Below are 25,449 nucleotides of genomic sequence, written 5' to 3' on the forward strand. Positions count from 1 at the left end.
AACCAAATATTGCCAAAGCAAACGGATTTTCAAAAACTCTTTTTATTAAAAAATAAACAAATTGACATGAAAAATACTAAAAGTAAAATTTCTGGAAAAGCATGGTGAAAGCATATAATGAAGGAAATATATATGAGGACGATGTTGACAATTAGAGACTAGAGTTCATTATCAAAACAGCGCACCTGCGACATTAAATGGAATTGAGAATGCTGTTCGATTATTGCTTTTTATCAATATGCTGCCGGCCGGCTGGCATATCTCGGCTTTTCATTGGTCAATGATTTAAGTTGCGTTAACAACTCACCAATGAGTGGCCAAGAAACTCCAGGGGAACTCGCACAAGAAAAAGCGTTGAGGCAAGGCCGTATCAGTATGCTGATGCCCTGGCGTAGATGTAGAGGTTTATTTCGTGGCGTGGGGTAGCTGTATGTTGTGGGATTATTATTATATTTATTTCTCTTTTAAACAAATCCTACCCTACCTGGCATAGTTAATTTTTTAATGAATCATAGTGTGTTATTTAACCACTGCTGCTTGGTATTGGATTTCTAAGCAGTGGCGGCGCCACGAATTTTCGCCAGTGGGGGCAAGCTTGAGGTGACCCGCGGACTGTTGTCTGATACGCCGATCTGCAAAATCCATGACCACCTTGCCCCTAGGTTGCCATTCAAAATTATTATGGTTTCAGGTTTCATGCATACGTATTGAGCTTAAAGGGACCCTCCCACCTTTAAAAAAGTTTATGAATTGGCATGAAAGTGATGTCGCTCGGTTCAGAAAGAGCGAAAACGAATATCTACCAAATTTCACCGAAAAATATTCACCGGTTTTCAAGATATTAGACTTTTACTTTTGTTTACTTTTTGGGATCTCCGCTGTTCCTAGCGACTTTATTTAAAAGTGCGGCATTTGTTGCGCGCAACGCAGCATATACCACCGCGTGCTACAAAACGTTTTAGTCAAACATTTACGGACTTTCGAAAGCCTGATGACGTCATCAGATTTAAGTGCCTATACCAATACATTGTGGCACTTATTTGTACAGATGTCAAAATCAAACTCAAATTTCTTTGCGATGAAGTAATTGCTGGAGAAACGGTTTTCACGGCACTGATTTTCAAAGAACGTCCATCAAGATGGCTATCTCAACTCAAATCTAATGTTAAGGTGGGACAGTCCCTTTAACCTCAGGGTTGTGCTCGACTCAAAAAAATGTGCCGACTCGACTCATCATTCAACTTCAAAAAGTCCTGACTCAACTCTGACTCAAACAAGGAACTGATTTTTTCCCTTGACTCGACTCATGACTCAAGCGGCTCGATGAAAATATGAGTCGACTCAAACTTGACTCAAATTTTTTGTTGAGTCAAGTGAGTTGACTCAAAATTGACCTAAGTTGTTGAGCGGGGGGAGGTGAAAAAATCTGGCAGCAAAGCCAGGACTAAGAATATATATATATATATATATATATATATATATATATATATATATATATATATATATATATATATATATATATATATATATATATATATATATATATATATATATATATATATATATATATATATATATTATATATATATATATATATATATATATATATATATATATATATATATATATATATATGTTACGGGTCATATGCTAACTTGGGCAGTATGCAAACTGCCCGGGCAGTATGCATACTACCCAACAGCCCGGGCAGTATGCATACCGCCCGGGTAGTATGCATACTACCCGACCCCTTGGGCAGTATGCATACCGCCCGGGCAGTATGCATACCTCCCGGGTAGTATGCATACCACCCACCTTTCTTCTCACGGGCAAGATGTTTACTCGGGCAGTATGTTGACTACACTTCGTGAGGCTTGTTAATGCAATAACTCGCGTATATATGTGAATGACAAACGTTTTAACCTTCCGGGTGGTAGGGGGGGCATTTTTTGTCCCCCCTTAGTTTTTCGATATATCTCCAGAATTCCGCTGCGCCGATTGCCACCAAACTTTCAGTACCCTCCCGGGATCGTAGCTTTTACACATTGTGACAAAAATTTTCCAAAGGCTATGATAGGTTGGCCGCTAATGACGTCGGAGTGACGTCATTTCTACCATTTTCGACCCAAAAAAGGTTTCGCGGGAAGAGCTGTCAGGCCTACAGCTTTATAGATACAGAAAATGTTTAAGAATAGGTATAAAAGATGTCGAATTAGAGGGCTACAAAACTGCTATTTAGGATTTTTTAAATTTTTGGATTTTGACCCCCCCCCCCGAAAATCAAAAAAGTAATTTTTTGAATATAATAGGCAACAAATCCAAAAAGTTTTTTTTTTGAATTTCGAAAAAACGGAAAATATGTGATAGTCCCTACCGCCTTCTATCCACATACCAAATTTGAGATTGATTCCTCTTTTTTTGGCAAAGTTATAGCGAAAAAAGAACTGTTCAAAATTGATGACGTCAAATTTTGTCGTCGTCCTTTCATTTTACTCAGTTCACACTTCACAATGACAATGACTTGTTGGCCACTGGTTATTTAACAATGGATTTGGGAAAAAGTAATTTCAACACTTTATTCCAATCCTCATTTCATCCTACGATCGATCAATCACGTTTGACGACAAAAATTCTTCTCGGTCGATCTATTGTTATCTAGAGAGCCATTTATATTCTTAATGTGGACATGGATTACACAACTTTAAGTCGGAAAGCGGGCAGTATGCAAACTGCCCAAGCTTTTGGGCGGTATGCATACTGCCCAAGGGGTCGGGTAGTATGCATACTACCCGGGCGGTATGCATACTGCCCGGGCTGTTGGGTAGTATGCATACTGCCCGGGTAGTTTGCATACTGCCCAAGTTAGCATATGACCCGTAACATATATATATATATATATAATATATATATATATATATATATATATATATATATATATATATATATATATATATATATATATATATATATATATATATATATATATATATATATATATATATATATATATATATATATATATATATATATATATATATATATATATATATATATATATATATATATATATATATATATATATATATATATATATATATATACTGTTTCTGGAAAGTTGAGTCAACTGACTCGTGTTTTTAAATGTTTGACTCAACTCAATGTCAAAAGCTATTTTGCTGACTCAACTCTGACTCAGCTCAACGCCTTAATATTTTTGTCCGACTCAACTCTGACTCAACTCAACAGCTCAACAGTTTATCCGACTCGACTCAAATCTGACTCATTTGAGTCAGAGTTGAGTCAAATTTCTGACTCGACTCATGAGTCAAGCACAACCCTGAACCTAACGCTCGCGGGCCCGGAAGGGAAGGGGGGGGGGGTGTTATTCGCCTCCCGCTGGCGAATATTTGCGATACCTCATGAACGCTTAGGGATAGAAAGAGGAAACTCGCTGTACCTTATTCTCCATATATTTGACATCTTTTGAAGCAAAAAGCAATTGGACCTAGCATCTTTGATAATTTCTCAGGGCCGATTTTTCTAGACTCCTCCACGGCAAACTTCGGCGTCACAGACGTGAACTTCAACCAGCTGCCAAAAATAGAGTTTTATAGATAAAGACAAATAACGAGCACGGTTGTGTAGCATTTGACCTAGAAAACAATACTTAAGTAACTTCGGTGACCTGAGGTCAGAACTCAGGGGTCAGGTCAACGACCTCGAGCTGGAGCTTTAGTTTTTTTTCGCAAATAACTTCAACAAAAATGGTCCTAGAGCTACGGTAGTGGTACCTTCGCATTTGTCTCGTTGAAACCGCGTCGAATAACATATATATTGTTTGGAAAAGGTCAAGTTTTATGTTGACCTCATATGACGTCGAATGACCTCTGGTTGACTTTGACACATGAAAGGTCTATGCCTGACTTGAAAAAGCGAAATAGCCTATAGCAAGGATACTCTCTTGTGACTTTGACCTTGTAGCAGCCTTGTATCGTAAGCTAATGCACAAATAGGGGTCCGCTAAGCTTCAAAACATTTCAAAACATCTCGGAATTTAGTATACAAGATATAAGAAAAAGTGCAAAGTTTGTGGTCAATTTTAAGCATGACCGTGACATTGAATTTGAATGTTATGCACATTATCAGAATCCCCAGACTCTCTTCTTTCGTTTAACATCCATTTTAGCCGTTTTATGCACCATACCGTCCTCTGGAACACGTACTTTGAGACCACTACAGAAGTGTCGGTTTGTGCCTTTGACCTTGACTTCTGACCTTGAACATTGACCTGAGGTCAAAAAGTTGAGGTGCTTTAGAATTTTCTCGTAGGTACCTTTCGTTTGGTACCATTTTTTGTTTCCGTAGCTGCTTTATTTACGGAGTTAGACAGGTGGGGGGCTACCCCCGGGCTGCGGAGGTTGGGATTACCCCCGGGCCCGGCCGGGTTAAGGTCGCGAGCAAATAAAACTATAAAACTAGATTGCGAGACACAAACCTGTGAAAACGTTATGTTGCTCGTTGAGATGTAAAATGGTGTGTTCCTCAAAACAATAGTCAGTACCTACCTAGTTTTCTTTTTTTTTCCGTAGTACGTATATGTGCGATTCTCTCACACACGATTCAGTATAAGCTCCATTAGGGCGACCCACATACATTTCCAGGTAACCCGGATATACATACCTATTACATTTTGTCATACCTCCCTGAGCTCAGTCTCAGTCTAAGGGTTCCCAATTAAGAGGGTGATCTCTTCTCTGGCCGACTTTTGACAAACTGCCTCTCAACCTTCTCGAGGTCAAGCTCGAGGGCAGCCTACTGGTGAATGAAAATGAGTATAAGGAGAATGAGTGGGAGTAGGGGATATGCGACAGACGGTCCGAGAACGAACGTTCTGCTAATGCACTTGATACGGGGGGACCGTCAAAAATAGGCGTACTATTATAACCGCCTATCATGAATGTTGCACCACCGGTCTTCTGTTCCCTTTTCAAGATCAGCCAAATTTTGTGGGGGCAAAAACATAGTCTTGCCCCCACGGCCTCCTGCCAGTGGGGGCAGTCTGCCCCCACTGCCCCCACGGTGGCGCCGCCCTTGTTTCTAAGTGCTAACTATCGGCAAAGCCAAAGGTACCTTTATGATAGTCACCGTGCCTTTATGGAAGATTGCCGTTAAATGCCGTGGGGTGGGGGGTCACCTGCCTTTTAAATATGCCCAGCCTGATCACCTGCAAGATTAGGTACTGGATCACCTGTGCCTTAAAGCTGAGACAGACTCCTTCCATAATCTGCAGCAAATAGCATGCAAGAGCCTTTTCAAATATGTCAAATTGCGCTCGCATCAATCATGTACCAACAGGGACTAGGGAGGGACGAGTTCGAGGTCAGAGATGTGTATGAAATGATTGATGCGAGCATGATTTTATGCATTAGTTTTGCCTCTAGCTTGTGATTTCCTGATGTAGAAAGTGTCTACTTCAGCCCTAAGTGTGATTTATCTACAAAAGCAAACTTTGGACCATCCTTTCATAGCACAAAATTATATATAACACAATAATGAACATATTTAACTGGCAGTGAGGATCATGTTTTATTTAATTCAGTCGGGGAAACTATGGTAAAATCTGCTATTTTTAGCAGTCTGCTATTTTTAGCAGAAATCTGCTAAAAATGGGTACGCATGTGACGTTATCGTACCCAAATATAGCAGATTTGGGTACGGCCCCATACAAAAGCAGATCTGCACCCTAATTGAAGCAAATGCGCATCAAATGCCTGGCAGATTCATGATGAGAATAGTGCTGAGAGTGACCTCTGCTATTTTTGTTCAGATCCGACTATTTTCAAATTCATTATTTGAAATTGTCTACCTCAGCCCTAAGGGTGTTTTTTTCTACAAAAACAATCTTTGGGCCATCCTTTCATAGCACAAAATTATACCTATATAACACAATAATAAACATATTTAACTGGCAGCGAGGATCATTTTTTTAATTGTTCTCTGCATTAGACTATGAATATGATAAAAATGTAGCCAAGAAGCAGTCACTAACCCGTTATTCCCCCAAATAGATGTCACAAAAAAATCACAATGGGGCTAGCTAGGTAGTTGATGCTTATCTTTGAAACTAAGGATTGGGTATAGGTGTATAGTAATACAAGGAGGTGTTGGAAATGTCTGATCAATCTTAAATGATCCTGAAATTTGGTATATGAGCTTTGAGGTCATGTGGCTGGTGAATCAAGGCCAGATCAAAGGTCAGAACAGTATATTTAGGATTCAAGAAATTGATGCAGCATTGAAGATATTCGATGTTGAGCTTAGTGTTGATATTAATGTCAACAAAAGGCTTTTGAAACTATTATGGAAGCATGTAGCTCATACAAAGTATTTTGCAGGGGCAAAGTCAGGTTAAAGTTCACTGATTCTTTAAAGCCTTACAACCAACATGTGGCACATGTCTTCTGGCCAGTTTTGGTCATAGAGAAAAGCATTAGATCAATCAACAATCCTTATATAAGCCATAAGTTCAACAGCAATCAGCAATAACTATCAGCATTAAAATCCAGATAAGGTCATGACTGTTGCTACCTGTTTGTTTACATAGGTAGACTTTTACCTTGTCAGTGAGCTGATTAAAACATTTTTACTTATGTTGGACCTGAACTGTGTTTAGTTTCAGACCTTTGTGTGTTGCCATTTGTCAACTTGATAGCTAGAAAAAGTTGCAATGCTGGCATCAAGAGTTTTCAGAGTCATCTTGGCTGACTGTAGAACTTCTACAAAATATGTGAAATACCCACAATTGGTAAGTAGAGTAGATAGCTGCAATAGCTTAAGATAATTATACCCCTTTTTATATTCATGATGGAGTATCTATTTTACCAGTGTGTTTTATGCCTTGCTATGTGCTCCTAGTTCTTAGCCACCTATCAACTTTTTGGGAAAAAAAGCTCTGTGAATGTCAATGCCTATTATCATTCTATTGTTGAAGCAGATCTTCAAGTGGACGTCTTAAATTTTATTTTCATTTGGAATTACTTGTTTTACACTACCTCTGAAGTCTGATGTGTAGATCTGTTTTGTGCCAGCTTCACGCCTCCCATCTGATACCCCCCCCCCCCCTCTTCTCCCAGTCGGGTGGTCCGCGGCTGTCTGTGCGACTGTACCACGTGCTCGGTCACTCGGAGCGGGCGGCAGCGGGCCGCACCGTGACCCGGCCGGCGCTGCGCTGGCGGGCGGCGCCTCTCTGGCTGTCGGCCCACTGTCAGAGCACGGACACCTCGGATGGAGACTACATACCGTCACCGCCGCGGCCGCCCGGGGCCGACGAACTGGCGGCCACGCCCACCCCGACGGCGCCTAGGTGAGACGGACACGCCCATATACATATAAAGGATTGCCTGCATGCATACAGACCACGCCCACTCTGAGGCGCCTACACATAGGCACTGACCACGCCCACATTCATAGAAAGAAATATGTAGTTTGGACACACTTACACAGACTGACCGTGCTTACCCTGACAGCATTCGGGCTCCGTGTTCAACGGTCATGCCCGTTGAAGTCGCCATTGTTCACCGGAATGAATTAACCAGATGATTACTTTACCAGCTCGCCTAATATTTTCTTTGGAATCGGTCACCAAATTCAATCAATCCACCATTGTTGAAATATTACTATTCATTCATGACCCATGACCTCGGTCACTACTCTGAATGACCTGACCCGACCTCTGTGACCCAGCGGCGCGGCCGACACGGTGGCCGACCTGGTGGAGCCGCTGCAGCAGCTGAACGCACTGGGCGAGCCCTCTCTGAGCTCGCTCGGTCTGGGCGGCTGGACCCCGCCGGGACTGTTCCAGCAGTTCTTTGAGATGCTGCACGTGACGGGCGGCCTGCCCTGGTGGGGCGCCATCGCTGTCGGTAAGCGGAGGGGGGGGGGGCTACATTGCCAGGCAGGGGAGGGCTGTGGCAGAGGATGGTGAGGGAGAGATAGGGGAGGACGAGCGAACAAAGTGAAAGAATGCCCCGAGAATTATATTGTTTGTTCTATTGTTTGGACTCGTCTCACTTTGGTGAACGAGTACTGTTTCCGAGGTAACTTATACTCATAAACCATTCATTAACCATTGGTAATGTTTGTTGACATCCAAACTTCCTATCCGGTCAATTATTCAATTATTGGTGATTCTCATCGTGTACCCCTCTATCCCATGGCCAGCCCGTTTAGACAAATGCGGTAACTAGGTATGACTTATCCCTGGAACCTCTACGTTTCCGAAGGATGTGGAAATATTTCAACCGGCGTGTTTCCGACAGGTACGGTAGTCATTCGTCTCTGCATGTTTCCGCTGGTGGTGAAGGCCCAGAAGAACGCCGTCGTCATGAACAACAACCTGCCGCGGCTACAGGGCCTCCACATGAAAATGATTGAGGCCAGGCAAATGGGTAACGAAATGGAAGGTAAGCCCTTTTTATGCTTCCGATAACGTGAGTCTTGCCACATCGTAACAGACTCCTAAAACTTTCCTCCGTTGTCTTGTTATTGCTGTTCAGCTCATTCGTTTCGTTTTTCCTTTATTTATACATATAATACATATAAATACATATAAAAGTTACAATAAAGTTTATACATATAAAAGTTATCGTCCATAAAAGCTCAACTCTCTTCCTGGCCTTAGCCGTTTGCCGTGCTATTATGAATATATTTTCTGTGACTCGGTTCTCATGCGTCAGCTAGTCCCCTTCATGCGATCCGGCCTGAGCGGTATCTATGACCCCACCTGACATTCGCACCTTCCTCTGGCAGCGGCGCGCTGGAGCAACGAGCTGATGCTGTTCATGAAGGAGAAGGAGGTGAACCCGCTGAAGAGCATGCTGGTGCCCATGGCCCAGGTTAGTGAGTCAGCTGTTGGGCTGTCCTTACGTGAACAAATGGCGTGAACAAGACGTGATTGAACAAGCGAAGGTAGCTGTGTAATGTAATTTCTCTGAATTCTTTCTCCTGCTTCAACCATTCATTCATTCATTCATTCATTCATTCATTCATTCATTCATCCATTCATTCATTCATCCATTCATTCATTCATTCATTCATTCATTCATTCATCCATTCATTCATCCATTCATTCATTCATTTGTTCTTTGGTGATGCTTTGGTAGAAAGCTAGAAATATAGTGCTATCTCAAACTTCCGTGGCGATGTGCCTATGTGCGATGTCCCCAGATCCCTACGCCCATGCATGACCCGCCGGCTCCCTACCCCATCCTCGCCGTCATCTAGCCCTCTGCCCCCTGCCCTTGCCTCTTAGTCCGACTGATTCCTGTGTTCGTGTCGGTGTTTTTCGGACTGCGCCAGCTGACCATTCCCCCATCCCCCCCCCCCGTTTGACAGATTCCCGTGTTCGTGTCGGTGTTTTCACGAACCCCCGCCCCTCTCTGTCCGACAGATCCCCGTGTTCGTGTCGGTGTTTTTCGGTCTGCGACAGCTGACCAACGTGCCGCTGGTATCGCTGAAGGACGGCGGCATGCTTTGGTTCGTGGACCTCACGGTGGCCGACCCGTTCTGCCTGCTGCCGGCCATCACATCGCTCACCATGCTGGCCACCATAGAGGTGGGATGACGAGTATTACTGGTGGGATGGCCAGTACTTACCTCAGTAGAGGTGGAATGACTAGGAACGGGGTATGACGAGTACTGGTCATGATAGAAGTGGGATGACGGGTACCGGTGGTGATTAGCGATAGGGGTAGTCTTTCCGGCCGCTTGGAGCTAGTTGGAACGAATGATAATGGCTGCATTTGATCCGCGCTGCCGTGCAAAGGAAGAATCACGTATGTCATTTTTTGGTCAAAAATGGTTTTTTATACCGATCGATAGCCCAAGAAACGGAGCATTTGGTTTTGCGAATTATATTCACAAAAAGTTTTTTGAAAATACTGATATTTCCAAAAAACATTTTCCAAAAAAAACGTATGTCATATCCAAGGGTAGACAGCCAAGGCAAAAACACGTTTGTTCGGACTTATCGTGTCCAAAGCACGTATGTCAAAGCATTCTTGTGTAAATGATTTTTTATTTCTTACCAATGGAAACATACGTGGTTTTGCCAGATATCTCCTCATCATGGGTATCTAAAGATGTTAACACTCGCGTGGTCAAAACACGTATGTACGGACATTCTTGCTTAAATTGCATTATTCAAGCACATAAATGAGAACATACGTGGATTTGCCTACTATCTCCGGTAAGCCGACGACAGCGGCACCGACCCCACCGACGTACTGACGCAACCGGGGGACGCAGCAACGGCCATACCGACGGCACCAGGGGATGTGGAGTCGGCCCTACCGACGGCACCCGGGGACGAGGAGTCGGCCCTAACTACAGCAGCGGGGACGCGTCACCGGTCCTACATACAGCACCGGGGGGACGCGGCACCGGTCACACCGGCCCTAACGGAGGACACGTCACCGGTCACACCGGCCCTGCCGGGGGACACGGCACCGGCCTGACCGACGGCACGGGGAACGGCCGTACCAACGGCACCGGGGGACGCAGTACCGGTTCTACCAACAAGAGTTAGGAACGCAGCATCGGTCCTACCGACGACACCGCGGGACGCGGCACCAGTCACACTGGCCTTAGGGGAGGACACGGCATCGGTGGTCCGGAAGACGCGACACTATATGGTGCTAACTACAAAAGCGGGGGACACGGCACCGGCCCTACCGACGACACAGGGGAACGCGGCACCGGCACCGTCACGCCGGCCCTGATGGAGGACACGGCCAACGACGTGTCAACGGCCATGCCGACTGCACCGGGAACGTGGCGCAGGTCCTACCGACAGCACCGGGGGTCGCGGCACTGACACCGTCACACCGGCCCTAACGGGGGACACGGCACCGTCACTCCGGCCCTGCCGGGGGACACGGCACCGGCCACACCGGCCCTAACGGGGGACACGGTCACACCGGCCTTAAGGCCCGCCCCACACGAGTGCGATTTTGATGCGGTTCGGTTGCGGTGCGGCTGCCGCACGTCAGGCATGCGGCTATCGTGCGGCATCTTGCAGCGCTGCGCGTCATCCATGCGGTGAAGAACGCCATCCATGACGGAGGGCACGGCACCGACCACACTGGCCCTACCGGGGGACGTGTCAACGACCCTACCGACGGCGCCGGGGGGACGCGGCACTCGTCACACGGGCCCTATGTAGATGTGGACACGTCACCGGCCCCACCAGAGGACGCGTCACCGGTCCTACATGCAGCACCGGGGGGACGCGGCACCGGTCACACCGGCCCTGCCGGGGGGACGCGGCACCGGTCTTAACGACAACACTGGGGGACGCCGCACCGGCCGCACAGTCCTAACGGAGGACGCAACACCAGCACTGCCGATGCAGCCCGAGGACGTGACACCGGTACTAACGAAGACACCGGGGACGCGGCGCCAGTCCTACCGGGGGACGCGGCACTGGCCACAGTCACACCGGCCCTACCGGGGGGACGCGGCACTGGCCACACCGGCTCTACCGGGGGACGCAGCAACGGCCCTAATGGAGGACACTGCATCGGCCCTACCGACTGCACCGGGGGACGTAGCGCAGGTCCTACCGACAGCACCGGAGGACGTGGCACCGGCACCGTCACACCGGCCCTAAAGGAGGACACGGCACCGTTACTTCGGCTCTGCCGGGGACACGGCACCGGCCACACCGGCCCTAACGGAGGACACGGCACCGGCGCTACAGGAGGACGCGGCACTGGTGCTAACTACAATTTCTTAAAACCAACGTTACAGACATTCGTCGCCAGCCGTACATGTATTGTACAAACAAACATAAATGCAATCGTCTGCGCCGCAGTGGCACTTGCACGAACCGAGCTCCTTTCCAGTTACTGGTCTATGGCGAGATCATGTTCCATGCGTCAACTTCCAAATCCATGAGCACCAACGCAGACTGACCCCGCCCGCGACCTCGGTCACGGGCCGGGGTCAGCCCCTGGCGGCGAATGTCGTAACTACGGTTTCTTAAAACCAACGTTACAGACATTCGTCGCCAGCCCGTACATGTATTGTACAAACAAACATAAATGCAATTCCATGGAGAGAAAAAATCACAACGTCGCGTCGTAGCACCCATCACACATATGCACCGCCATGTCACTCGAACAGACGCTGTGTAAACGACGGATCTACGCTATTGTGAACATAATGATCCAGGAAAACCGACCTGGTCTTCCATCTACCGAGACGCTGCACATCGTCTGCGTCAAACCCGAGCTGCACCGCACGGGTCGCGCCAGATGGCCGAAAATCTTTCGGCGTGTCATGGGTGCCCGTGTGCCGCTTTTCACAATGGCCTGAGACAGACGCACGAGAAGGGGATCGTGGAGTGGGTTGGCTACTCCCATCACCTCGTACAGTGCAGCCAAGGCTGCTGACAAGCAGCGTAACGTAGAGTGGGGTCTGTCAGACACACTGCACTCGCCTACCAGGAAATCAGCCACTACCGCGCCATCTACCGGTGGAAAAATCAATTCACGTATTCTACAAAATTCCTTAAACTTACAGATGTATCTGTCATAATTCGCGTGAGTGGAATGAGCCAAACACAGAGGGAACTGCTCACGTGCAGCAGGAGACCAGCCGAGCGCCTCTAACCGGGCTCTCCAGAGATCCGCCAGGCGAACAGAGTCCACCGTCTGTTGCGGTGCGGCTCTATCTGCTGGTGCGGTAGCAGTGGAATACAGGCCTGCGTCACAGGCGGCAGCCGCAGCGGCGGGCAGACGCTGTGCCGCCGCAGCCGCTCCATCCATGGCTGGCCTGGCCACATCGGGGCAATCAGCGTGGCCTCGGCACGCTGCGCCTGCACCGCGTCCAGCACACGTGCGACTAGCCGGAAGGGCGGGTTTATGAAGTTGTTGTGCTGTTGCCAATCGTTCTGACCCAGAGCGTCCACACCAGCGGTACCGGGGTCCCTGAAGCGGCTGTTGTAGACCGGTAGCAACGCCGTAGACAGGGAGGCGAACCGGTCGATCGTGTGCGGGCCGAACATGCGCTCCAACTGCTGGAACACAGCCGGATGGAGTGTCCACTCGTGACGCAGCGGAATACGTGACAGCTCATCGGGGTCTACATTTAAATATCCTGCAATGTGGTGCGCAACCAGCATGACCTGATGCTCAAAAGCAAACTCCCAAATATTCTGAGCGATGGCGTCCAGGCGACGATCAGCTGACCCAAGCTTGTTAATGAGCGCGACTACCGTGATATTATCGGACAATATCTCGACGGTTTTGCCACGAAGCGTAGAACAAAATGACAGTAAGGCAAAATAAACAGCTAGTAACTCGCGAAAATTGGACGTTTCTGCGCTCACCTCTGGCCGCCAGAAACCCGAGGCGGTTTGAGCGACCGGGGTGGAAAGTGTCGCTCCCCAGCCAGTCTCGGACGCGTCGGTGGAGAGCTGCAAGTCGCAGCTGGCCGGCGGCACCAGCAGCCGGCCGTTCCACCCGTCCAGCGATGTAAGCCACCACGCCAGATCCTCTCTGGCCTCGGGCGACCACGGCATTGCCTCGTCCCAAGACATCCTAGAATTCAACAGACGGTAAATGTTCCGCAACTTCAGCTTGGCCGGGAACACCGCTGCCATCATACTGATACACCTACCCGCGATGCGAGCCAGCAGACGCGCCGACACAGTGGGCCGCTTTAACATCCTACCTATATCCTGCTTCAGCTTCGACACTTTGCATTTTGGCACAGTAATGAACGGCAATTCACCCTCAGACGCACAGTGCACATCGAAACCCAAATAAGACACAACATTTGACGGCTCCAAACACGACTTCTCCCAGTTGACACACAATCCTAATGAAGCTAAAGTATCTAAAAATATTTTCACGTCACTGGCCATTCTATTCTTCGTTGACGTCAATAAAAAATCATCTACGTAGGCCATGACCGACAGGCGTTCGGTCCCTCTCATATACTCTATGACCACACGAACACATTTGTGGAAATAGTACGGGCTAGCCACCAAACCAAATGGTAGAAAACACCACACATACCAGCATCCACCATACTGGAAACCCAGATACGTTCTGAACTCTTCACGGACAGGGAAATGATAAAATCCGTCCTTTAAATCTACAGTGACCGCCAGCTCACCACCTCTCATAACCTCTGGCAGGACAGAAACACCTTCTGACGAAAAATGTGGCACATCACAGTGAGAATTCACATATCTTAAGTCACAAATGAGGCGATATTTGGAATTTTTCTTTGGAACAACCTTCAAAGGGGAGACACAATGCGGCACGTCAGCTACTTTTGCTATAACACCTCTCTTTTCTAGCGCCATCAGCTCAGTTTCCAAAAACTTTTTCTCTGGTTCATTAAAACAGGGATTTTCAAAGACACGGGGCTCTGGAATGTCACGCACAGGCACCGGCACACCATTCATAATCCAGTCCAGAACTGCATCAGGCGCCCCAATGCGCACCCACTCGTCCTTATGCAGCGGCATAATTCCCCTCACAACTCACGTGATGGTTTACTCAGCTGAGAATGTCCCTGTGACGTCATCCGGCTGCTGCGCTCGGGCGGCCAGGTCACGCGGCCCGGGTGCGTACCCGAACCGCCCGCGGCGGAACCTCCAGTCAGCTGATCCGGAGCCCGAGCCCGCCGCGCCGCCGCCGGGTCGCTGACCCGCCGCGTCCAGGCGGTAGCCTCTGCCCGGACCGCCAGAAGCGAACGGGAAGAATGAGCCCCGCCCGCGGAACCTTCCAGAGCCACTGACCTGCCGGTTGTGTCGCGCTCCGGCGATGGACACGGCTCGCTGCAGATTTTCCAGCGCCCCCGGCGTGAAAGCTGCCGGGTTCTGCTGCAGCGTCTGGAACAGCCTGGTCGTCCCGTCATCAAACTGGTTCGCCACCAGCAGGTTGGTATACTCTTCTTGCAGGTACCGGAGTTGTGCGATAGCTATAGTCGATAGTTCAGAGAGGACGGGCTCTCTGCTTGTACACTGAGAGAGCAGTTTCAATACGGTCTCCTGATACCGCGCACACTTCTGAATGACCTGGAACTTCGGCCAGTCAGCCTTGCTGACGCCTGCTCTTGAATCACCGACCACCAAGTCCGGTGGAAGTCTGACCTTTGCCAGACTTTCGCGAATGCTCTTAAAGTCTGTCTGCAGATCACTGCTCGCGCCCACTTCAGACTCACCGAACGGCTGCGGCTGAGTGTCTGCGCATTCTTGAGTGTCGACCAGCCGACGACCGGCGGTGTCGGTCTTCAAATGCTCACTGATTGCAGCCACTGAGCTTTCCAACTTGTCAAACCTCTCAAGAAGGTTGTTGAACCGTTCCTCCATGAGGAAACAAGCCGCCTCGAAATACCGGCGGCTCGCGCAACACGGAGCGTCGCGGCTCGTGCGGAGCACCAACGCAGACTGACCCCGCCCGCGACCTCGGTCACGGGCCGGGGTCAGCCCCTGGCGGCGAATGTCGTAACTACAAAAGCGGGTGACACGGCACCGGCACTACAGACGACACCGGGGGACAGCGCGGGTCCTACCAGAGGATGCGTACAGTCACCAGCAGTTGCTACCCATCACCCCCGGACGGCGGAGGAGCAAGCTACCACCGCCCCTGCGAGACTAGCGCCGCCATGCGCCAAGAAGTGGAAACACCACGTGACTGAGGCCACGTGAGGGCAAGGTCACGTGATGGAGGGGCGGAGCATAGTAGCTTTTGCGCCCGACACTAACTGAAATGCGGCGCTGTGATTGGGCGCCTTAGCATGATTGAAGCCCCGGCGCCGGAATCAGCCGTTCGCCTTATATGGAAAGTGAGCTTTTGCGTTTCACTGTTCTGTATTGATTTGAGAGCCACGGCACCATACGAATTGTGAGCCCCTTTGAACGGGTCACCGCCCGAGGCACTGAGGCCACGGCTGTGCCGGGCAAAGTCTAGCCTGGTGGGAGAGGTGGGCCAGGGAAAGTGCGATCGAGCAGCCACTGGGACGTGGATTGGTATTATCCAACCGCGACAAACGATGTCAGCTCAGCAGCCTCTTTTCGTGTCATAGACAGTATCTATGACACGAAAAGCTAGACAGACAACGTGGGCAGTGCGCAATCAAAAGCTACTAAATGATCGAGTTAAGAAGTTGGCGAGGTAGCCAGACCAAATAAAAAAGTTTTTAATTCGCTTTTGGTTGAGAATGACATACAAGCCCGCTGTGATGGACCAAAAAAGGAGCTGAATAGCTCATACAACTTCTAAAAAGCTCAACGGTTTAAAAATTCAAAAGTTAAATGTTACAATTCAGCCTACATGTTTAAAATCTGGTCCGGCGCTGGCAGGAAGCTTATACTGCCACTTGTAATTCCACTACGTTGTAATATAACAAGAGTTCTGTGAGAGCAGCAACTGAAAGCCTCGTTGAGGGGGGAGAGCGGCGCGAAACGGCCCCCTCTCTCCTTTTCAGTCGATATCTCCTAAAGTATAGCAAATGTCGCCACCAAACTTTCAAGACCCCTCCGGGCATCATTTTTACACCTTGTGACCAAATTTTTCCTGAGCTCTTATGAAAAGTTAGCCACAAATGACGTCAGAGGGGTGTCATGTTCTGTCATTTTCGACCCAATAAAAGGTTTAGCAGGAGGAGCTATCACGCTTACAGTTTTGAAGATAACGTAGAATATTCATGATCAAAAAGATGTAAAATAAACAGCGCTACCAAACTGCTAACTCTTATTTCCAAACAAAAAATTGATTTTGACCATCAAAACTATAGAAGTAGGTATATCACCCCGGAAATACCAACAACTTTCAAAATTAAGACTTAAATATATGTTATAGAACTATCTGCTCTAGATATGCCAAACTTAAACTCGATAGCTCCATTTTTAGCAAAGTTATGGCAAAAAAAGCTGCTCAAAATTTATTACGTACAATTTTCAAATTCAATTTTAAGCCGTCACAGAACACACAGAGCAAGTCAAAGACCACCATTTGATTTCTTGTGATGAGCTGCATCGAATAGATACCCCTTTTATGCAAAATATCAACTTTGAAATTTGACCTTCTTTGACCTGACCTTGACCTGACCTCCAGAATGTAATCTAAACTGGCTCCAATGGCCGTCTAGCCCACACCATTGAATTTTAAATGTAAAATTGGCCATAAAACATGTATCACACGACCCTAGCATAGTTAGGTTCATATTGTGACCCTTAGTGACCTGACCTCTGTGAACTGACCTGGCATAAATGACCTCTTCAGGCACCATATGTATTAGACAACCAACGTTCCATCGATGTTTTTCGATAACATGCCTTTTATTTGATGTGTTAACTGACTGTAACGCATTCCTTAGACTAAATCGGTGAAAAAAATGCGACTTTTGACCTGACTTGTGACGTCATGGGTTGCACCTATAGGTCAACGAAACCTGGTAACAAGGCAGTTCCCTGGTGGGGCTATCGAACGCTCTTTGAATGTTCAAAATCGGTCGGTAACTTTCCGAGATCTCAGGTGGAAGGGGAAACGGCTGCACCACCCGATCAGGTGGTAGGGTCAGCCAATAGCCCAAGGGGGCGCGGATTATTCATTCACTCATACAGTGTCATTTATTTTGAGAACACCTTTCTCACGCCACGACATGGTCCTCTCGTAAAAGAACGAGAAGAGGAGAGTGTTTTCACGCCTCCTTATGCACGGCTCTAAGTGTCATTGAGTTATCAACTGTCAGCGGTTTTCGGACAATGAAGTTCTTAGTTCTTACTGAATCCAACTTTATTTCAAACGATTGTCACTGTGCTAGTTTTCTTCTTATACATTTTTGAAAAAGCGCTGAAGAAGTCTTTGATAGACGAAACCGGTCCGCTTATTCCTTTTCTAATTGTTTTTTTTTTTTTTGCGTAGACTACTGGCTCTTTACTACAAAATTTGAGAGTGTTTGGTACCTATTAATTTGACCCGAACGATGTGCAGCTGAATTTTCCCTCTTGAATGTTTATGAACAGCTCGCGAAATTAACTTCAACCTAAACTACCGACAAGCAGAAGAAAATCCGATACAGGCCTACTTCAATCCTCTCACCTTATTCAACCGTTGAAACGTTAAAGGCATTTGTTCAGTCCGAGTCGCTATGTCGACCACCCGCGCCGTGCTGGGGGGGGGGGGGCGTTTTTACGCCATTCCCCCTAAGGTTTTTCGCAAATATCTCAAAAACGGCGACGCGACGCGTAGCGTCATTCAAGGTCAGGTCACCAGGTAACGTCAAGTGACCCTACCTCAGAAAAAAAAATCGAAAGCTCGCTGTAGCTACACCGACTGAGCGACCTTTTAAAAACTTTCAGTAATTGCTTAGGGTAACAGTATGCATAAAATGGATACCTAGGAATTTTTGTCTGTGACCTAAGGTCAGGTCAATTTTGCGACTGCTCCATTAGGTATAAGTCAATGGGAGAAAATTGAAATGCGCCTCTTTTGGACCAATTTCGTTCTACACTCTCTCAAACATTGATCCATAGGTAAACATGACACACTGAATCGGAAAATTGCACCTGTGACCTCTCTGTGTGCCCCTGAGGTCATTTTAGGACATAAAAGGTCTTCAGCAGTTTTTTTTTTTTACTTTTGACAGAGACGTGCTAGAGCGGTGAAAACACCGTTGATCTGAGGTCAAATTTGAGGTCAATCAGAGCGGTGCCCTCTGGGGGCTAAACCGTTGATCTGAGATCAAATTTGAGGACATCTTAGCAAAAGAGCGTTAAAAGAGCCATCGAATGCGCTTTTCCGCGGCGCTGTAGCTCTATAATTGGTTCCCGAGTTAGCCGTCGGGTGTTCAAAATCGTTGAAATCAACAAAATGTGACCTTTAATGAACCCTGGTGACCTGACCTTTGCCCTGACCTTAAAGTGACCGAGTGTTTTCCTCCTTATTTTTGACGCTCTTTCGATTGCCGCTTACCGCGTGTCGCTACGTGGCCCAAGAGCCGAGTTAGACGGAGGGGCGTGAAACGCCCCCGCCCCAGCACTCGACGGAAAGTTCATGTCACCAACACGGCGCGGGTTAATTGTTATGTTAGCTAGCTCCTGTTGTAAGCTGTGGAGCTGTGGATCTGATCTTGCAGGAACCTGGCCTAACATTTTCATAGCAAACGTAAAAAATGTTTAATAGGTTGTGCAAAAAAATAGCATCTCTTTTATGAAACATTTGCGAAACCTTCAACATCATCCCCAGACCCCATTAGTGCCGAGCTCCCAACGACGACCATAAAAGCGTCCCCATCCCGTCAAAGGCGGCGGAACGGGGAGGGCACCGGGGCACCGGGCCCCCTTTTGATTTTGGCATTTCAACATTAGCCCTATGAGCGTTGCATGGAAATAATAGGACCAAAAGTCGGCAGTGCCCCCCGCCCCTTAATTGAAGGTGTTCCGCCGCTACTGCATCCCGTCAACGTGGGTTTATCATAAGGATGCTAAGATTTAATTTCCAATCCGAAGCTGTAATGATGGAAAGCAAATTTACATTTTACATGTGAAACAAGCTGACAAAACTAAATATTTCCTCTCTCGCTCCCTCTCACTGATTTACCCATTGCCCTCTTTTTCATTTTACCCTCCCTGGTGTTCCTTTTCTGTCTCTCCTTTCTGTCCTCCCGTCCTTATCCCTTCCCTCCCGTCCTTATCCCTTCCCTCCAGTCTCTCTCTCTCTCTCTCTCTCTCTCTCTCTCTCTCTCTCTCTCTCTCTCTCTCTCTCTCTCTCTCTCTCTCTCTCTCTCTCTCTCTCTCTCTCTCCTCTCTCTCTCTCTCTCTCTCTCTCTCTCTCTCTCTCTCTCTCTCTCTCTCTCTCTCTCTCTCTCTCTCTCTCTCTCTCTCTCTCTCTCTCTCTCTCTCGCTCTTCCTCTCTCTCCTCCTATCTTTCTCTCTTTCTCTCTCTCTCTTTCTCTCTCTCCCTCTCTCTTTCTCTTTCTCTCTCTCCTTCTCTCTTTCTCTCTCTCCCTCTCTTTCTCTTTCCCTCTCTCTCCCTCTCCCTCTCCCTCTCTCTCTTTCCTCACAATATTCCCGACTGTCACAGCGTTGTAGGGCTTGTTTCCAGACAGGTCCAGGCGCTCCCCACTCCGCAGGCCCCAGCCCACACGGCCCAACCGCTCAAACACCCTCCGGCGGATGACCTCTGACCTCGGCGACCTGACCCCAGCCGACCGATCGCGTCCCTCTCCACGCCTCCGCCCCGCTTCCCCCACTACAACTGCGTAGTAATTGTAGCGTGTGCAAAGGTCACGTGACATTATTTACTTCTGCGGCTTGCTCGGCTGACAAGAGATGGCACTAGTGGTCTGTGGATCAGAGGCGGGACTAGGTTCTACGACTTCTTGGGGCACACTTTAGGGCAGAAAAGAGGTTTTTTGGCTCCCCATCCCAAAATGCTTCGAATATACAAAAACAACTTAGATATTCGAAAATCGGAGGACCAAACGGATCGTTTGACGTATCTTGCGCGACTGATAAGTGATCGGTCTTCAAACTACTGAACAAAAACGAGGTGATTAGTAGCAAGTGCTGGTGACTGTACAGTGGAACGTGGCACCTGCCACACCGACCCAGTATTCTTCCACCGGCCCTGGAGGGGGGGGGGGGACGCCACCGACCCTACCGACGCAACCGGGGACGTGCCACCGCAGGGCGCTGCACCTGCCCTCCCGACGTGACCGAGGGCGCGGCAACGGCCCTTCCGGGGGATCCGGCACCGGGGGGGGGGGGCAGTACTGGCCCCACCGACGGCACGGGAAGTTATAAGAATCTTCCCATGGACTAATCTGTGTAGTTTCGTACAAATTTTCGCTTATATAAACAGCAACGTTAAAACACCCAGCCCCGGATATAAATGCTAACGATACACACGCTTTGGGTGTGGCGAAATTTGCCTAGCAGGAATCACAAAGCCACTCCCACGGCCACAATCCTTATTGGTACGCTGACTTTTATGTTGGAAATGAACGTATGTTGCGGTGTCAAAACAATCGGTGTTGGCAAAAACACGTATGTCATCCACTGCTAGTCACATACGTTGTTTTGCCAATTACGACTGTAGTTTGAGCGCCACATACGTGGTTTAGCCACACGGAAAATGACATACGTGTTTTTTCCTTTGCAAAGTTTAATTTGATAGATCAAATTTGATGGTGGCAAAACAACGCCCTAGAGTTTTTAGGGCAGTATTTATAAATATATATTTACAACAAGGCTCATCGGAATCGCAAGGCGGAGAGGAATTCAATGATATCTTTCTTTTGTCTGTGCGAGCTTTTACACGGTTGCTACAATGAAAAACGCATTTTCGGCTCTCCTGAACATTTTTGTTTTTCAAAAAACGGTAACATACGTGGTTTTTCCTTTGCACGGCAGCGCGGTGTAACCCCTGATCTCTTTTCTACGAGCTGATGTCCAATTGAGATGCTGGTACTTTGGTAGAGGCTCATCTGACCCGGTGACCTAACCCGATGACCCGTCTGCCGCCAGCTGGGTGCCGAGGGCGGCAAGGTCAGCACGGGACCCAACCAGCACCTGGTGCGCTACGTGCTCAGAGCCATGCCGTTCATCGTGTTCCCGCTCACCATGAACTTCCCGGCGGTGAGTGGCACTGATCAGGAAGCCAGGCACGAGCTGTTTAGAGTAAATTTCGATAATGAATATGGTGTTGTTTTGCTTGTTTGCAAGGTAATGAGAGTAAAAGCTTTTTTTTTACAAAATTGATGTTCTAGTACGTTACCAAATGCTAATGTTGCGTATACAGAATTGTAGGGAGATAAAATAATTGAAACTTTTAGCGTAGGGTATCATCTTATCGCTTAAAGGGACTGTCCCACCTTTGCATTAGTTCTGAGTTGAGATAGCCAAATTGGCGGCCAGGTTCAGAAACCACTATATTTCCTGGTCGCAATATCCTCAGTTTCGTGGTGTTAAAGAAATTCGTTCCCTTCATTTGAAAAGTGGGCCTTAGCTAAGGCCCTATCTCTATTAACGGCCATTTGATGACGTCATTACTCATTTGCCTTTTGAACGCCTGTCACATATTCAAGTGAAGTATCACTTGATTTACGAATAAGCCAATCAGAGACACTCTTGTTATTGTATGAGCCGCGTCATATTTGAAAGCAAATATATTTGCTGCCAAATTTCCCCTCACATTGACATGAAGTATATCCTTCATTACGTCACAGATTCGATATAAATGACGTCACGATGAAATATGAAGTCGCAATATCTCAAAAAGTATACGATGAAAACGCGTAAAAACTTGCAGAATTCGTCAAAATATCATAAGTAACATTTCCGAATCCTAAACGGTACTTTTTTGAAGGTGGGATAGTCCCTTTAAGTATTTGATTTAAGGTTTAGCATGTGTTGCTTTTGCTTGGTTCACATATTCTTTCCCGGATTTGACATTTCCTCTTCTGTTTAAACCCACATCCCTTGCCACCCGCCCGCGCAAGACTCTCCTGTCAGTGCTATTGGACATTTTCAAACCTGTCACCCCTAAAACTGGTCAGTGTTTCAAACCTCCCCCTTCTCCCTCTTATCGGCAGGCGATCCTGTGCTACTGGGTGTGCTCCAACCTGGTGGCGCTCAACCAGGTGCTCTTCCTCAAGATCCCAGCTGTGCGCACCTACTTCAAGATCCCGGCCAAAATCAAACACGATGAGACCAAGCTGCCCGTCAAAAAGAAGCCCTTCGTAGCCGGCATGAAAGAAAGTAAGTCGTACTCGTGGCGCTGTTCGTGCGATTCGTTGCCGATGTATGATGGCTCAGTCCTTCTTACCTTTAGTTGTTGTTGTTGTTGTTTTCCCCGGAGTCCACCGGTGGTACATATATTTAATCATCAACGAAAGAAGCATTTGAGATCAGCATCGGGAGATTGAGTGAAACGTGAATCAATAAATGGCGCTGCATAGGGCTAAAGGTGCGGATAGGATTTGTTTAACAGTTAGAAGTGATTAGAAGAGTGCAGAAGATTAGTGGTTAGAAGGTTGGGAGGCAGCACCATTTATGATACGATCACAGAAACACAGGACTACAGAGGCCACTATCCATCTCGAACTGGGTTTGTCGCAGTTCTCCACCGCAGTCAAGGCTGGAAGGCCCGGGAAGGGCGGCGCACATCAACAAAGCGACGAGAGTGACATCTATAGGCTGGTGTCAGTCAACCGCAGAGCGTGAGGGAGGGTTACACGTGTGCAGAATCAGCACTACCTGTCAGGCCAATTCGCACACAGAGTAGCGCAGCCGCGGGACCGCTCCATCAGCGATAACAGCGCCACCTACAAAATCCGGAGTCACATGTTGGACCAGCTCGCAGACTGAGCGCCAGGTCGCGAGCAGGTTTAGCTCAGCTGCGACAACGGCGTCCGCCGCAGGCAGGTTCAGCGCCATCTGTTGTTTCGGCTTGTAGCTAGAAGTTGCCTTCAGTCACTGCAGCACAAACAGGTTGACACTGGAGAACAGAGCCGACCTGCAGATAAAGTTGCCTTCAGTCGCTGCAGACCTCCCGGTGTCACAGGCAAACAGTCCTTAGCCATGAGTGAGAGGCCTTAATCAGGGCGGTCAACACTAGACTGACATGGCGCACAGTCTCTGACGAACAGTGCAGCCCGCTGAGGTAGATACTATCGGAAATATCACTCCTTCCGCTGCACGGGCGAAGCATCTCCGCGGGCGGCCCGGAGATGATGATTATTATTACATATTAAGCACATATTAGTGCTTAATATGTAATCAATGTTTTTTTTTTCTTTACAACAGATGCTATGAGTCATCAAATCTGGAAGCTTTTCGAAAAAATTTTGGCCAGTTGAAAATCTGACTGGGTGAACGAGGGTTAGGGTAGGCTTTGCACCGTGTAGTAATTGTGCCCTTTGCAATGAATGTACTACCCCTTTGTCTTCAACCAATTAATTATGCTCGCAAATCTACCTCTACGCGATGTTCGTTTTCGACGATCGCCCCCCAATGTTTGGTCCGTACTTCGTGTGAACTCTGCGATCCCCCACCCGCTCACTCACTCCCCCCGTCTTTTCCGTCAGGCTGGAACAACATGAAGGTCACCAAGGACCTCGAGGACCGGCAACGGTACGACGAGATGCGCTTCAAGAAGGCCGGTCTGGGCCCCGTCACAAAGACCTACTCGTACGACCCGACCCGACACAACCCAGACGGGTCACCACGCAAAAAGTAGCGCCGCACACCGGCTAGTCTAGTCCTGTGAATCGCGGGTGGGGCGGGCGGGTGGCCGTTTTGATATGTATTGTTACAGATGTGTGTTAGAATGTGATTGCTGTCACTGCCTGACTGAGCAGTGATTGTGTTGTGTGTGCTGATGGAAGGAAGGCAGTATCATATTGGATGCTGTGTCCTTCGAAGAGTGACGCAGCAGCAGCTGGGCGATTGTTTTCAGGCAGTCATAGTGACTGGCCGTATACCCTCAGCGGAGTACGTTATCAGTGTGTTTTCCTAGACTCATGCTCATGTCTGCCAGGAACGCCGTCGCTGTGCCATTTCTGGACGACGTGGGAGTGTAGTGTGTGAACATGTACACGCATCTTCATTGACCGACAACACGTTCTCGATTCGTGGTCATGTATTATTTCATCGGCTCATAGTTCAATAATTATTTACAAACAACTCTCCACCGCACACGTCGCGCGTCGGACGGCGCGCGCGCGCGCGCGTGCACACCAATAGATAGCGTCCGGGCGGGCCCGGCGGTCGGGGCGGTACGCGCCGCGCCGAGCCGCCGGGCCACTAATGCCCTCAGGCAGGGTAAAATAGAGTGATCACAGTACAACTGACTAACGGTAGCGGCATAATCTAGACCCCGTATTTGTAGAAACGAGCTCGCGCGCTGGCCGCGCAGGGAATGTAGCGCCCATCGTCCCGAGACAGCGGACCGGACCAGACCAGACCAGACCAGATCAGACCAGACCAGACCGGCCCGCCGGCTACTCCTGTCCGAATCCTTCCGTCTCCTCGATCGCGAACGTGAGCTTCTCGACGAACTGGTCGTACGTCTTGTAGGGCGGCAGGTCGAGCCGGTTGAAGCAGGTGTGGGAGCGCGGCAGCCACGTCTCCTTGCCCACCTTCTCGATGCAGAACCGCTGCGGGCCGTTACTCCCTGGAGGAGGACGGAGTATGGGAGTGAGGTTACTGGATTGGCAGTGGCCGGCGAGGGGCCGAGGAACTCCACAGACCATACGGAGAACTGCCTATGGGATGACCATGAGGCACGAGGAGGACTGATTCGACTCAGCTCAATTTTGCCCCGTGGAATAAACACGCGGCCCTAAAATCAAACATAAATCAAATCGCAAAAGTCGCACATAAATCAAATCAAATCATGAATCAAAGTGAAGATTGCTTCACGTATA

General features: G+C 48.3%; 3 protein-coding genes across 18 annotated transcripts in view; 1 reads left to right on the top strand and 2 right to left on the bottom strand.

The window, feature by feature from the left end:
- The first annotated feature begins 367 nt into the window (after positions 1 to 367).
- Positions 368 to 24,657, top strand: LOC122378847 (mitochondrial inner membrane protein OXA1L-like). Of its 5 annotated transcripts, none has more exons than XM_043360405.1 (10): positions 368 to 403; positions 6,674 to 6,805; positions 7,134 to 7,363; positions 7,744 to 7,922; positions 8,319 to 8,462; positions 8,809 to 8,894; positions 9,449 to 9,613; positions 21,548 to 21,658; positions 22,615 to 22,780; positions 24,109 to 24,657. In XM_043360405.1, exons 2-10 carry the CDS (start codon positions 6,728 to 6,730, stop codon positions 24,258 to 24,260), a joined length of 1,311 nt encoding a protein of 436 aa, XP_043216340.1. In that variant the 5' UTR covers positions 368 to 403; positions 6,674 to 6,727; the 3' UTR covers positions 24,261 to 24,657. The 5 variants fall into 5 exon arrangements, with proteins under 5 accessions (XP_043216340.1, XP_043216337.1, XP_043216341.1 ...); XM_043360402.1 differs by having other exon boundaries at positions 370 to 403; positions 6,680 to 6,805; XM_043360406.1 differs by having other exon boundaries at positions 389 to 428; positions 6,680 to 6,805.
- On the bottom strand, positions 12,346 to 14,663 carry LOC122378845. Of its 3 annotated transcripts, none has more exons than XM_043360401.1 (2): positions 14,559 to 14,663; positions 12,346 to 13,601 (listed from the first exon to the last, which is right to left on the bottom strand). In XM_043360401.1, exon 2 carries the CDS (start codon positions 13,598 to 13,600, stop codon positions 12,668 to 12,670), a length of 933 nt encoding a protein of 310 aa, XP_043216336.1. In that variant the 5' UTR covers position 13,601; positions 14,559 to 14,663; the 3' UTR covers positions 12,346 to 12,667. The 3 variants fall into 3 exon arrangements, with proteins under 3 accessions (XP_043216336.1, XP_043216335.1, XP_043216334.1); XM_043360400.1 differs by lacking the exon at positions 14,559 to 14,663 and having other exon boundaries at positions 12,346 to 13,075; positions 13,391 to 14,539; XM_043360399.1 differs by lacking the exon at positions 14,559 to 14,663 and having other exon boundaries at positions 12,346 to 13,078; positions 13,391 to 14,539.
- Positions 24,645 to 25,449, bottom strand: part of LOC122378844 (E3 ubiquitin-protein ligase Su(dx)-like) — a 38,609-nt gene continuing 37,804 nt past the window's right edge. For all 10 annotated transcript variants that reach the window (XM_043360397.1, XM_043360392.1, XM_043360393.1 and 7 more), the window contains one exon: positions 24,645 to 25,196. In XM_043360397.1, the coding sequence (XP_043216332.1) occupies positions 25,024 to 25,196 (173 nt within the window). In that variant the 3' untranslated portion in view covers positions 24,645 to 25,023. The remainder of the gene's footprint in view (positions 25,197 to 25,449) is intronic.

Source organism: Amphibalanus amphitrite, unplaced genomic scaffold, assembly GCF_019059575.1.
Source record: "Amphibalanus amphitrite isolate SeventyFive unplaced genomic scaffold, NRLGWU_Aamphi_draft 000066F_arrow, whole genome shotgun sequence".
In the NCBI taxonomy this organism is placed as follows: Eukaryota; Metazoa; Arthropoda; class Thecostraca; order Balanomorpha; family Balanidae; genus Amphibalanus; species Amphibalanus amphitrite.

Excerpts from the sequence above, each read along its gene's own strand:
- LOC122378847 (XM_043360405.1), top strand. The coding sequence starts at position 6,728 with ATGCTGGCATCAAGAGTTTTCAGAGTCATCTTGGCTGACTGTAGAACT. Across the intron at positions 7,923-8,318 it reads GTGGGGCGCCATCGCTGTCG|GTACGGTAGTCATTCGTCTC; the intron begins GTAAGCGGAGGG and ends TGTTTCCGACAG. Across the intron at positions 9,614-21,547 it reads CCATGCTGGCCACCATAGAG|CTGGGTGCCGAGGGCGGCAA; the intron begins GTGGGATGACGA and ends GTCTGCCGCCAG.
- LOC122378845 (XM_043360399.1), bottom strand. The coding sequence starts at position 14,539 with ATGCCGCTGCATAAGGACGAGTGGGTGCGCATTGGGGCGCCTGATGCA. Across the intron at positions 13,079-13,390 it reads CGGGTTTCTGGCGGCCAGAG|CAGTTGGAGCGCATGTTCGG; the intron begins GTGAGCGCAGAA and ends GCTGTGTTCCAG.